An 11,432-nucleotide genomic window follows, 5' to 3' on the forward strand; every position below is an offset into this window, starting at 1 on the left:
TATTCATCACGTTTGTTAATGGTAAATGCGACATTAATGACGTTGCCGGACACTGCGATAATAAATATTATTTATTTCATGATGTGACTAACTCTTGCTTTGTCAACAATTTAAAAAATCTGTTTCATTTTAATTGCATCAAATGTTTTATGCATCTTCTCTTTAAATCTTTCACTCGTTTAAATCTCTTTTGTAACTATATATTATATAGGAGTAGAAACCGAAAAACTTGATAGGGAGATACAAAAACGAAAATTCGATTGTAATTCGGATTGCTTCAATTAACGAAAGTAAAACGTTTATATGAAATTTGTCATTGATTCTTTAATAATGTTTAAGCAAATCTAGCATTAATGACTATCATAATAATTTGACAAGTAAAAAAAATTAATTTTTAGACAATGTTCATTATTCGTTGTGTTTTTAGATTTTTCACTTACGCACTTTTCATTTCCGTTTGAATAATTTCATTACGTAAAAATCAAATCATATATTATATGAATAATAATGCATGAATATAATGTAAATGAAAATTGTGATATGTTACCCGACTACTTGGCTATATTTACTATATTTAGTAATAAATCCACATTTCGAAAATATACTTAAATATGTATATACTTAAATATATCTTAAATATATACTTAAATTATTATAATTATTTTTTTTTGTACATTAGTTTATTTTAAGCTACTAGTTTTCATTAAATACACTCGAATTTCTAATTTATTGTATTAACAATATATTAATATTAACACGTCTATTTATTATTATTAATTAAAGATACTAATTATTCATAAAGAGGTTAGTATAAATAAATTTCAGAGACATAACGTATATTAATAATATTCAGTTATATCATAGTCATTAAATATAACTTATATTAATAATAATATTTATGCAAATTTGTTAAGAATTTAAATAGCGCAACTTTCTCTTTAATAAAATGTTGCCGTTTATATTAGACATCTATAGATGAGAATTAAAATAAAAAATATATATTCCAATGTATGACGAAAGAAATTATAAACTTTTTATATTTAACATCTCAGTTAAAATTCTATTTGTATTTTATGCAAATGTATTTTATTTGAATTTGTATTTTATTTAAATGTATTTTATTTGAATTTGTATTTTATTAAAATTTGAATTTTATTTAATTAATTCTGTTGTGTATTATGTTTTAAGTTTTCCATATAGTTTTTACATAAACTTTGTTCTTCTTTTTTATTTTGTTCTTTATACGCTGATTCTTAATATTTTAATAGTGTATTATACGTACGTTCTTCCATTTTTATTATCGTTCATTTCATTTCATTTATTAATTTTCATTCTTTTTTAATAATTATATACTTTATATTCATATGAACAGCTTGTTTATTAATCTTTGTATTTTTTTCTAGCTCTTATTTGAAGTATTTCATGTTTTGTATATACGTTTCCTCTTCTTAAAGTTTCAATTAATTTAAATAACTTTGTGCGCGTTGATTTTTGTTTAATACACAAATAATATCCTCTAATATCGTTAATATATTTTACAGTAGATTTTATATTCAGAAAATTTTGATTTCTTTTGCTCAGCATGCACTGAATATAATTGTAGGTTTCAATAATTTATAAATTGTATACACATATATTTAAAACAAATTATAAACTAACAATATTTAATTCTTTAATTTTTAACAATACATAGATAAACAAAAACTAAATTAGTTAAAAAATCCAATCATTAATTAAATTAATGAAAAAAAGATAAAAAATCTTTTGTTTTTTCAAATAATCCAATCAAGCTTTTGCACTACAATCAATTAAATTACGGAAAGTTATATAATTTAATGCAATCAATAAGTAATTGAAAATATATGTGATTTATATGTAAATACTCTTGTTGACATAAGAATATAGATTGAAGATTAAAGTATTTAATATTTTATTGTTCGGCAAATCGGCCACCTTACAAATATCTAATTATTTAATTTTTATGAATATTTGTAAATTTCAATTTCGTTCAATTTAGTCGAAGAGTTATTGTGGAAAATAATTAAAATCTAATTTTTAATAATTTCAGTAAGAATAATTATTCAACAATTAATTATATTTCTGATGTTAATAAAAATCAATAATTTCTAATAAAAAAATTAATGCTACATTTCTCCAATAATTCTCTCCTAAAATTGTTTTTGAGTAGTTAATAAATATCATAAGCACATTCATACTGTATTAACAGTATTATTATCAACGAAAACATATGTTGGAAACATTCTACTTATCAAGTTACAGCTATTATTAGAATACTATTTTTTAGATTTTATTAGATAAAAAATAATTAATGGAAAAAATGTTTTTGTTAAATAGATAAATACAATTTAATTATGACTTTATTAATATTGAAATGAAATATTTCGAATATTAGAATAAAAAATTGTGCAAAGAAATAAAAATAAAAAGATAACTATTTAATAGCATCATCATACATTATTTACAATTTCATATAAAAAATCATATAGCTTTCAGTATATGCTTCTGAATCCTCCTTAAGATGTCAATTAGACTATTTTTGATAATAAAAGGTTTTTAAAAAGTTGCTTCTGAAAAACTCGTTCTGTTTGCACTTTCCAACGCTTCCTGCAACAAATAAAATATGTGCACATAGGTATGTGTAATGTTGCATTCGGCTCATCGATGCTCATCTAGTCGCACAAAACTCTGCGGATGCGATCGGGACCGGATAGAATGGAGGCGGAATCAAAAAGATATATTTACGGGAACTAGGAGACTCGGGGAAATTGGTGGCAGATGTCCAGGCGGTGCGTGGCAAAAATAGTTCATTCCACCACTACGATAGCAGTAGCCGTTGTCGTAAGTCAGCGGTGACAAAGACGACGTCGAACCCCCAGTGCTTAGCGTGTACGCGTCCCAACATCAGGTAGTGGCCGTCGAGGCCCACAACGACGCATCCATGAGCGTGAGTATCGCCCCTCCTCATTGACTTCGGGGAGTGCGCGAAGTGCGGGTCAATGTTTATACCCTTAGCGAAGGTTACAATGTTGTAGTTACATTTTTAGTTTGGGACGTGGGAATAGACTAAGCCGGGGGTGATTCTTTCTTTTTGAAAAGTCCGTTAAGGATCTCGCTGACATGCATTCCTATAGTATATAATAGGAGCTTATTGTAATCAGAACTATCATAAAAAAATTGCGAGTTTATATTTGCACCAATAAGACGTCGCTCTTAGCCGCTTTATTACACTTGTAAGCCTCATTTTCCTAATGTTTAATATATAAAATGCACTTTGAACATTGTTTACGCGCCTTTATTTTTAGTAGTGATAAATCCATAATTTTGTTTTGCAAATTTATCAATATTAATCAAATCATATTCCATTAATACAGTTTCATATTTGCACCATAGCCAAAATTATTATTACAGAAATATATCACTTAAAAGTACCCTTTAAATTGGTCTATTACAGTATGTTTTATCCGCAATATTTTGATGAAATAATATTATAAGACTTAATTCAAATTCTGTCCAAATCGAGCATTATATGTGTATTATTTATAGTTTTTATATTACTTGACGTCGCTCTCTTTTATCGAATAAAAATTTAATACAAAAATGTTAAAGGTGATGTAAATGGTGTAAAATTAAAATAATTGTCGTAGTAAAAGACAAAGCTTATACAATTAATTTAACATCAACTTATAAGAAACATATCATTACCAATGTCAACTTAAGGTTCACATACTTATAATATGCAAGTTTTTTTTGTTAAAAATACCTACCTACTAAGCCAAATAAATAGACTGAATGACATACAGTTAAACTAATTTTCATTTGACAATGGCTGATACTTGACTTCATTTTAAGCGTTCTTCTAACGTTGGAAGGCTTATTATTTCATTGCACTTAAAATTTTAACTTTAATAATTACGAATTCTTCTACAAATCTCAATTATTTAATAGTAGATAGTAATTTAATGCAATACCTAAAGAAAACTAGTAAAAAATTTATTTTACTTTGTTACCTACTCTCAATTCAATAATTTACAAAATTATAAATAAATCTTATTGAAGCAATTCATTATTTATAATTTATATTGTAAGACTATGACGTATCTATAATCTAGTATAACAGATTCAAAGTATTATCTTAAAGAAGTTTATTTATATTTTCAATATTGTTTTTCATTTGCTTGCAAATTTTTTTCAAATTATAAATTTAATTATTGAAAAATTCAATATCATATTAAAATTTTAAATTAATTATAATAATAAAACATCATAAAAATAATCCCATTAATTTAATATTTTAATACCATATTTTAATGCGCATAAAATTATTAAATAGCTAAGTTTTTCAATGCCTCCAATTAATAATGAAATTAATTAAATTCGTGAGCAGTTATTAAAAATTTACATTCTTTCTTTAACGATGGTAAAATTCATTTAATGGCATTTGTTTATTTTTTATAAAATAATCGGTTTTAACAAGAAAAATATAGTATTTAAAAAGACTTGCTTCATAATAATAACATATAGTTATTATAATAATTTCATAGTTAGATAATAATAAGTTGGAATACGATGTAGGAAATTTGTTCTTGAACATGTTAGCAAAAATCGATTTTAATACGTTCCTAGCATCGTTTGTAGACCGCGACTGGGCTCTATCGCCGAGAATGAAGAAGGAACAGGAAGAGCAGACTCGTGTTCATCTATTTTTGGACACCACTACATACACTGAGTCTAAAAGTCGCGCTGTCATGAACGCTGAGCTTAGTGCGTATCTTCGAGTTCGATGCGCTTACGCAGGGTGAATATTCGGTAATTTGCCATTGCATGCCTGGCAATGTCAAAGGACCTTCTAAGCGAATACGTTTCTTTGAAAACCTTATTTTTACTTTAATAATTTAATTTCTATATTAGTACGTTCTATTTTCATTACATTATTACTTTTTTTACATTATTGTTTTTTTATTGATATTGTAGAGATTAATTATACGCCACGTATTTTGTAGATAATCGTTATTTACTTGTAATATACTTATTTTGTGGCAATATATTGAATTAATATTTCTATTGCTATATTATGTAGCTTTAAATATAATTAGAATTTTTATTAAAAATGTTTCATATATTATGCAAGCTAAAGAAATAGCTAGAGCAAATATGTTTTCTGAAGTAAAAAGGCCAATTGATTCAAAATTTTAATTAAATATAAAATTAAAATCAATGATAAAAATTCTTTTGCTTTCAGATTGACAATAATTTATGGGATGTAGTTAAAAATATTTATTTTAGTCCTCTCGTGATTATTATTTATTAATATAATTAAATAAAATGCTCAATTATCCCTTCAAAAGGAAACGAAAACAGTGTTCTAACAATAATAAATTTTCCGAAACGTATGTTTCGGCTGTTTATTACATAACGTATGTTTATGATTTTGTTTGTATGAATATTACGACACTTTACGAAGCAAAGTTCGTTCATATCACTACTTTCGTCCGAATGAATAGATATATTGTTATTCTTTTAAAATGAACGGTACTTGTTCAGTTATTTCTGTAATATATTATGAATGTGTGATGCAAATATGAATATGTACATATGATTATAAGAAATATATGAACATAGGATTTTATAAAAATAAAGTAACCTTAATGTGAAAGATTTGTTTGTACGGCTGTATTAAAAATATTTAAAAATATATTGATAATTAAAACCGAGATATTTGATTATTACTTTAAATTTTAATACTATTATTACAATTAAATTATCTGACAAAGTATATATCTGTATATTTTGTTATGTATCATTTTTATCATCAATTATTTAGCATTTCAGTTAGCGACTTTATATAAGTACATTTTATTTTAAGGATGTATTATTTTTACAAAAACTAATGTTCTTTAATACGTAAATTATATTAATGAACTCTATCAATATAATGATGATTTCCTTGTTATTTTACGATTAATAAATAATTATTTCTATTATTAACAAGAACCAATTTTAAGAACGATGTATTCATCTGTATAATAAAATAATAGAAGTAATAATTTAAACAAAAATTATAATTAAATAATGTACTTATATATTTAAAGAGATAAAAGAGATATAAAGTACTTAAATACTGATTATATTAATAAGAGTATTTTCAAGAGTATTGTTAAAAATTTTATTTTATATTGAGTAAGTTACAATATTAAGTTACAACTTAATGTGCTGATAATTATTGTTATCTCGTGTCAATTTTTATTTAGTGTTCTTGTGTTTTTTAATACTATAATTTATATTTATTAATATCAGGACTGAGAAAACATCAACAAGAACTAAAATATTTTCTAATTTAAAGTTTTATGAAAGTTAATCAGTACATAATAAAATAGTATTCTTTATGAGTATAATTAACAAAAATATAATAATGCTATTAAAAGTTCTATTATATTATTAACATATAATTATATTAAATTAACTGTTTGCAAAATAATATTTAAGGTTAATCCCTGAAGTCATTTACGTTATAATATAACAAATTGTACTTTATTACCTTAAAGATTTCTATATATATTCTATCTTATTTTTTTATATTTATCAAAATTTTAATCGGTTATAAAATAAAAAGTCGTTACTTTTTATTATCTGTTGTTTAGGGATACCGAGATCTGTTGTTTAGTAATTTAATAGGATTAATAAAAATGTCTTAAAATGCCTTAAAAATGTATATTAGATAATTAAAAATAGAGATTTATTGGGAAATTATAAATAGAAAAGAGGATTAATTATCGTCTATTCTTAATTATACTGAAAATATGTCTTAAATATAGATGATAACTAGAAGAATTGATTAATTTTTTTATATAAATGATTCTAAGTAAAGTGAAAAATGCAGAACGCATTTAATATTATTAAATAATCCAAGAAAATGTCTTTTTATCTGTTTGTAGAATTTAGGAGCAGACAAATGGCGGCCAATGGCCATTTCGAATCCGTCAACTCGTTTGCGAGTCGCCCGTTCCATGCCTCATTGGGTAATGGTAAGTTTTCCAATAATAGATAACTATTAATAAGGTGCGTCATTCTATGCTTGTTGTACTTTTCGCATGCATTTGTTTCTTAGAATTTATAGTTGACCATAATTTAAGTTATTAACAGGCGTGTTAGTTTTTGTTAATTATGTAACATACGCGTTTCAGAAACAAAATATTCATTTTATTATTTAAAAATGTTCTTAAGTAAATTAGAGATAATAAAAATTCTCATAAAAGTAAGACAGTTCAGTTTTTCGAGATAATAGTATCAATATAATATATACAATAATAAATACATATCCTTGTTATATTATCACAGAATAAAGAGATTATGTATATATAATGATTTCTTTTCTTAATTAGTAAAAGATAATTTATAACTATTAAATATAAAATTACTTATAATTTTACTAATACTTTTACACTTAAGTTTCAATTTTGCAGATTCAAAATTAGTTTTAAAAAATGTTGTAATTTAAATCATAGCTTAGTTAAGTTTTTAATATAATGAATTAAAAGATATGTATAAATATACATGAAAAAAAAAACAACAAAATAAATAAATAAATTATATATTCATGTGATAGAGTTAATCAACCAATAATAATAAGTAATTTAATGTAATAATTGGTATTCATTTCGATATGAAATCAAGTTTAAGACTTATCTTTAAAGTAAAATATTTTAATATCGAAAACGGGGAAAAGATTTAAAAATAAGCTTCATTATGAGCAGGTACAAAATCAGGTAGATCAGCAACTGATGAAATCCGGTTCGCGTCCACCGACACCGCCCAAAATTCCGCCGCCATCTTTAGCCGGGGATTGTGGAGATCCTGACTACGAAGTTATAGAGTTTCCGCCTCGCAGCTCTAACCAACCCCCTGCACCGGCTAGTAATAAGAATGTCAAAATCTCTGATAATAATCGAATAAAAAACTCATCAATTATTGCTAGTTAGTAATCCGTAAAATTATTTGAGTACAAACATTTCAGAGAATTCTCTGTATTATTGCTGCAAGCATCTCAGTACAATATTATGTGTTATTAAAGCTGATTTGTGTAAGAAATGAAGTGGGAAAATAATGCGCACGATATATATGTAAAAGGTTCAAAGGTTCAAGAAATGTTTGAATTATTTGTTAATAAATAATTCTTCATTTAAAAATTCGTCACAAAATGCTTGGTGCAAAATATTATTATACAATATTTTACATAACTTTCATTCTTTCGTAATATTTTTTGTATTTGTAGAAATATTTTTCAGTTTACAAATAAAAATGATTTCTTACAATAAAAATATTCAATATCTTCTAACAAAATAGTAATTTCTCTTGACGTTTATATAGAAACATTTTTCACTACATTTTTACAAAAAAAGATCTTTTATCATTTTATAAAAGAATATTGAATCACAACAATATAATATTTACTTTTGTATTATTATTTTTCGTTTGTATTGTTATTAATTATGTTATTAATTAATACACTAGATTATAATGTAATTAATAATAATTTAAAAGATTCTAATGAGATGTTCATAATCATAAAAACAGACTATTAATAATAAATTCCATTTATTTCTATTGTTTGAAAGTAATAATTTACATTCACAAATGTCTTTGTACTATATAGTATTTTGAGTTTGAAAAATTTCTTACTAATTTAAGGTATAATTTAAGAGTAACAATTTATAATACCTTCAATTATTATATATTAAAATCTACAATTGATTAGTAGTTATTTATGCATGTTTATGCAATTATGAATAAACCCTACTAGCCTGTACGTAACTTTTCTCTCTATTTGTTTGACGAGGAATGACGAACGGTCGGTCGGGGCACCCTAAGTGCTGTCTCTGTGGGATCGAGTGCGTTGTTGTGCGCTGTGATGGCTGTAGCGATATCTTTTGTGAGAGCTGCGACGAAGCAAATCACAGGCACCCAAAGCGCCGAGGTCATGCGCGTCACCGATTCCATGGGGAGGTGGGACTCCAGCAAGTAAAGCCTCCCTTACCGCCGAAGGGCGATCATGGGAATCCACCGCCGATACCGCCGCCACGCAGGAACCGCAGGTCCAATCAGGTAGGCTGTGACATCCTCTGATCCATGAGGACTTGTTTTTCCATCTTGTCTAGTTTCCTCATTCAGCGCTGGACTCTAGCTTCAGGTGCATTTCTGATTATTTTATTGAAAGTTGGCAATCGAAGGAATATACAGTTCATCGATTTGCAACACTATCTCAATATTTTACTCTTTTGTCTTCAAATACATCTTTACATTGTGTGTTTCTATCCAAACGTGAATTTGATTTATAATCTAATCTTCGGTTGTTAAAAATAATAGAAGTAAATCCTCTTTATTCGACCTCCATATACTTAGCTATTGAATACAGATATAAAAAATTCTCCATATATTTCGATCGCACTTTTCATTCAACTCTTCGAATTGCTTTTCGAAAATGGATAATTAAACTTATTACGGAAAATTTGTTTTCATAATTATGCAATATGTCAGTCTATATACAGTTAAGCAACTACACTCACTTACAATGTTTATATTCTAGAATGTTTTTAATTCTTCGAAGCAATTAAAAGAAAATAAAAAAAAGGACCAAATGCAAGATAATTATAATAGACTTTTATAAAAATAAGTAGTATTTACTTATTTTATACCTTATAAAATTGTAATGATTCTATATTTGAATTTAATAAATCAATAACATTTTTAATTACATATTATAATAAAAAATTATGGAAATAATTTATAGACAATCAAAGTTAAACCGTGAGTAAAATTGTACGTAATAAAGTAGTTATTCTAATGTTTTTTTATTTTATTAAATTTTTATTTTTATTAAGTTATTTGCTTTATGAAATACAGTTTTAGAATACTTGCAAATTTACAAATAATTATAATATCAAAAAACAATTTTTATCTATACAATGAAGTATAGTCATGTCTTTAAATAGTTTAAATTAAAATTATTTCTTGATTTTTATTTCATATTTCAGTTTAACTTTATATTCTTCACTAGCTTGTTTGTATATTTTTTAATTTTTTACACAATGCAAAATATTATCTTTTGATTTTGTTTATTTTTAATTAAATTGTACAAACGAAAGTAAATTGACTTTTAAGATTGGCCCGACAACAGATACATGTTGTTTAATTGTTTCATATTTCATTCTATTCTATTCAATTTGTATAATCAACAAAATATTATATTATTTCAATGATATTAATACTTTATTTTTCTATAGTTTTTATTGCTGCATGAAAGTAAAGCTGTGATAAGTCAGAAAATCGACAAATTGCATTTGTTACAAGTAACTGTGTAGAGTATTTTTGTGCTTATTTACTTAATGTACAATAAATATGGAATTTATGGAATTAGCTTATAAATAAAATTATCGAAGGCAATATTGAGCGGTGGAAAATGATAAAAAATGCTTATAAAGAGTATTAAGATTTATAAAGCTATTAGGATTTGCAATATTCCAGGAAAAAGAAATTTCACGTTTTTGTTAATAATTCATTAAAGATTAACTCAAACAAGTCATCGCAAGTGCAGCTCAAATAAGTACTCGAAATCTTATTTTTTCTTGCTTCTTTTTGTTACTATCTCCTTTTTGTTTCCTGGTTTTATATGTGCGAGATGCTGTTGCGGCTGGTAGTTCGAACATAAGATATATGTCAACACACACCAAAGCTACGAACGAATAAAACATACACTATATACGATTCGTTACCCTATCTATAGCATGAAGTTTCAGTCTCTATGTCATCATTAATTATTGTTAAGACTTTTATTTATTGTTATTCATGTAAATATATATATCGCATCTTGATTGTATATAATTGTTGTGAGTTTAATATATTATATTGTTATAAAAAAATCTACCGTATTCACTAAAAAAACCCAACACATTTTTCCTTGCTTTGTCAGAAACAAACTTTTAGATTATTCTTTATACATTCAAAGCTTTATACTTATATCGCTTTAAAAAGATTGTTATTTAATAAAAAATTAGTGAGTACGGCAGCAGATTTTATAGTACCTCGGTAATCTAAATTCTTGAATATTATTATTTACTATTATTTTAATTCTCTTGTAACGTTAAAAACAAAATTTGTAAATTATTAACTTATAATAATCTATAATATGCGCCTGCACTTTTTTAATCAATTTTTCCTAATTTGAAATGAGCCTCTATAGTTGCATTATCGAGTTGTTATATTATCGAAAGTGATACTACGATAACACTTTGCTACAACTGCCCATTTTAAATTGAAATAATTAAATCAATTTTTATCTTAAAAAAAGTTCTTTAGTGAATTGTACGTTATTTTAAATATCCTATTCTGAGGTTGCTGAGTTCTAATTACTTGATATC

The 11,432-nt window shown here is 25.2% G+C and overlaps 1 protein-coding gene across 1 annotated transcript; it reads left to right on the forward strand.

The window, feature by feature from the left end:
• Positions 1-2,853: 2,853 nt before the first annotated feature.
• On the forward strand, positions 2,854-9,141 carry LOC105364848 (uncharacterized). Its single transcript, XM_011502878.1, has 4 exons — positions 2,854-2,965; positions 6,954-7,043; positions 7,773-7,992; positions 8,855-9,141. The coding sequence occupies exons 1-4, from the start codon at positions 2,960-2,962 to the stop codon at positions 9,139-9,141; spliced, it is 603 nt and encodes a 200-aa protein (XP_011501180.1). The 5' UTR covers positions 2,854-2,959.
• The last annotated feature ends 2,291 nt before the right edge of the window (positions 9,142-11,432 follow it).

The sequence above is a fragment of the Ceratosolen solmsi genome, unplaced genomic scaffold, assembly GCF_000503995.2.
Source record: "Ceratosolen solmsi marchali unplaced genomic scaffold, CerSol_1.0 scaffold15, whole genome shotgun sequence".
NCBI classification, from domain to species: Eukaryota; Metazoa; Arthropoda; class Insecta; order Hymenoptera; family Agaonidae; genus Ceratosolen; species Ceratosolen solmsi.

Excerpts from the sequence above, each read along its gene's own strand:
- LOC105364848 (XM_011502878.1), top strand. Across the intron at positions 7,044-7,772 it reads CCATGCCTCATTGGGTAATG|GTACAAAATCAGGTAGATCA; the intron begins GTAAGTTTTCCA and ends CATTATGAGCAG. Across the intron at positions 7,993-8,854 it reads AAACTCATCAATTATTGCTA|GAATGACGAACGGTCGGTCG; the intron begins GTTAGTAATCCG and ends TTGTTTGACGAG.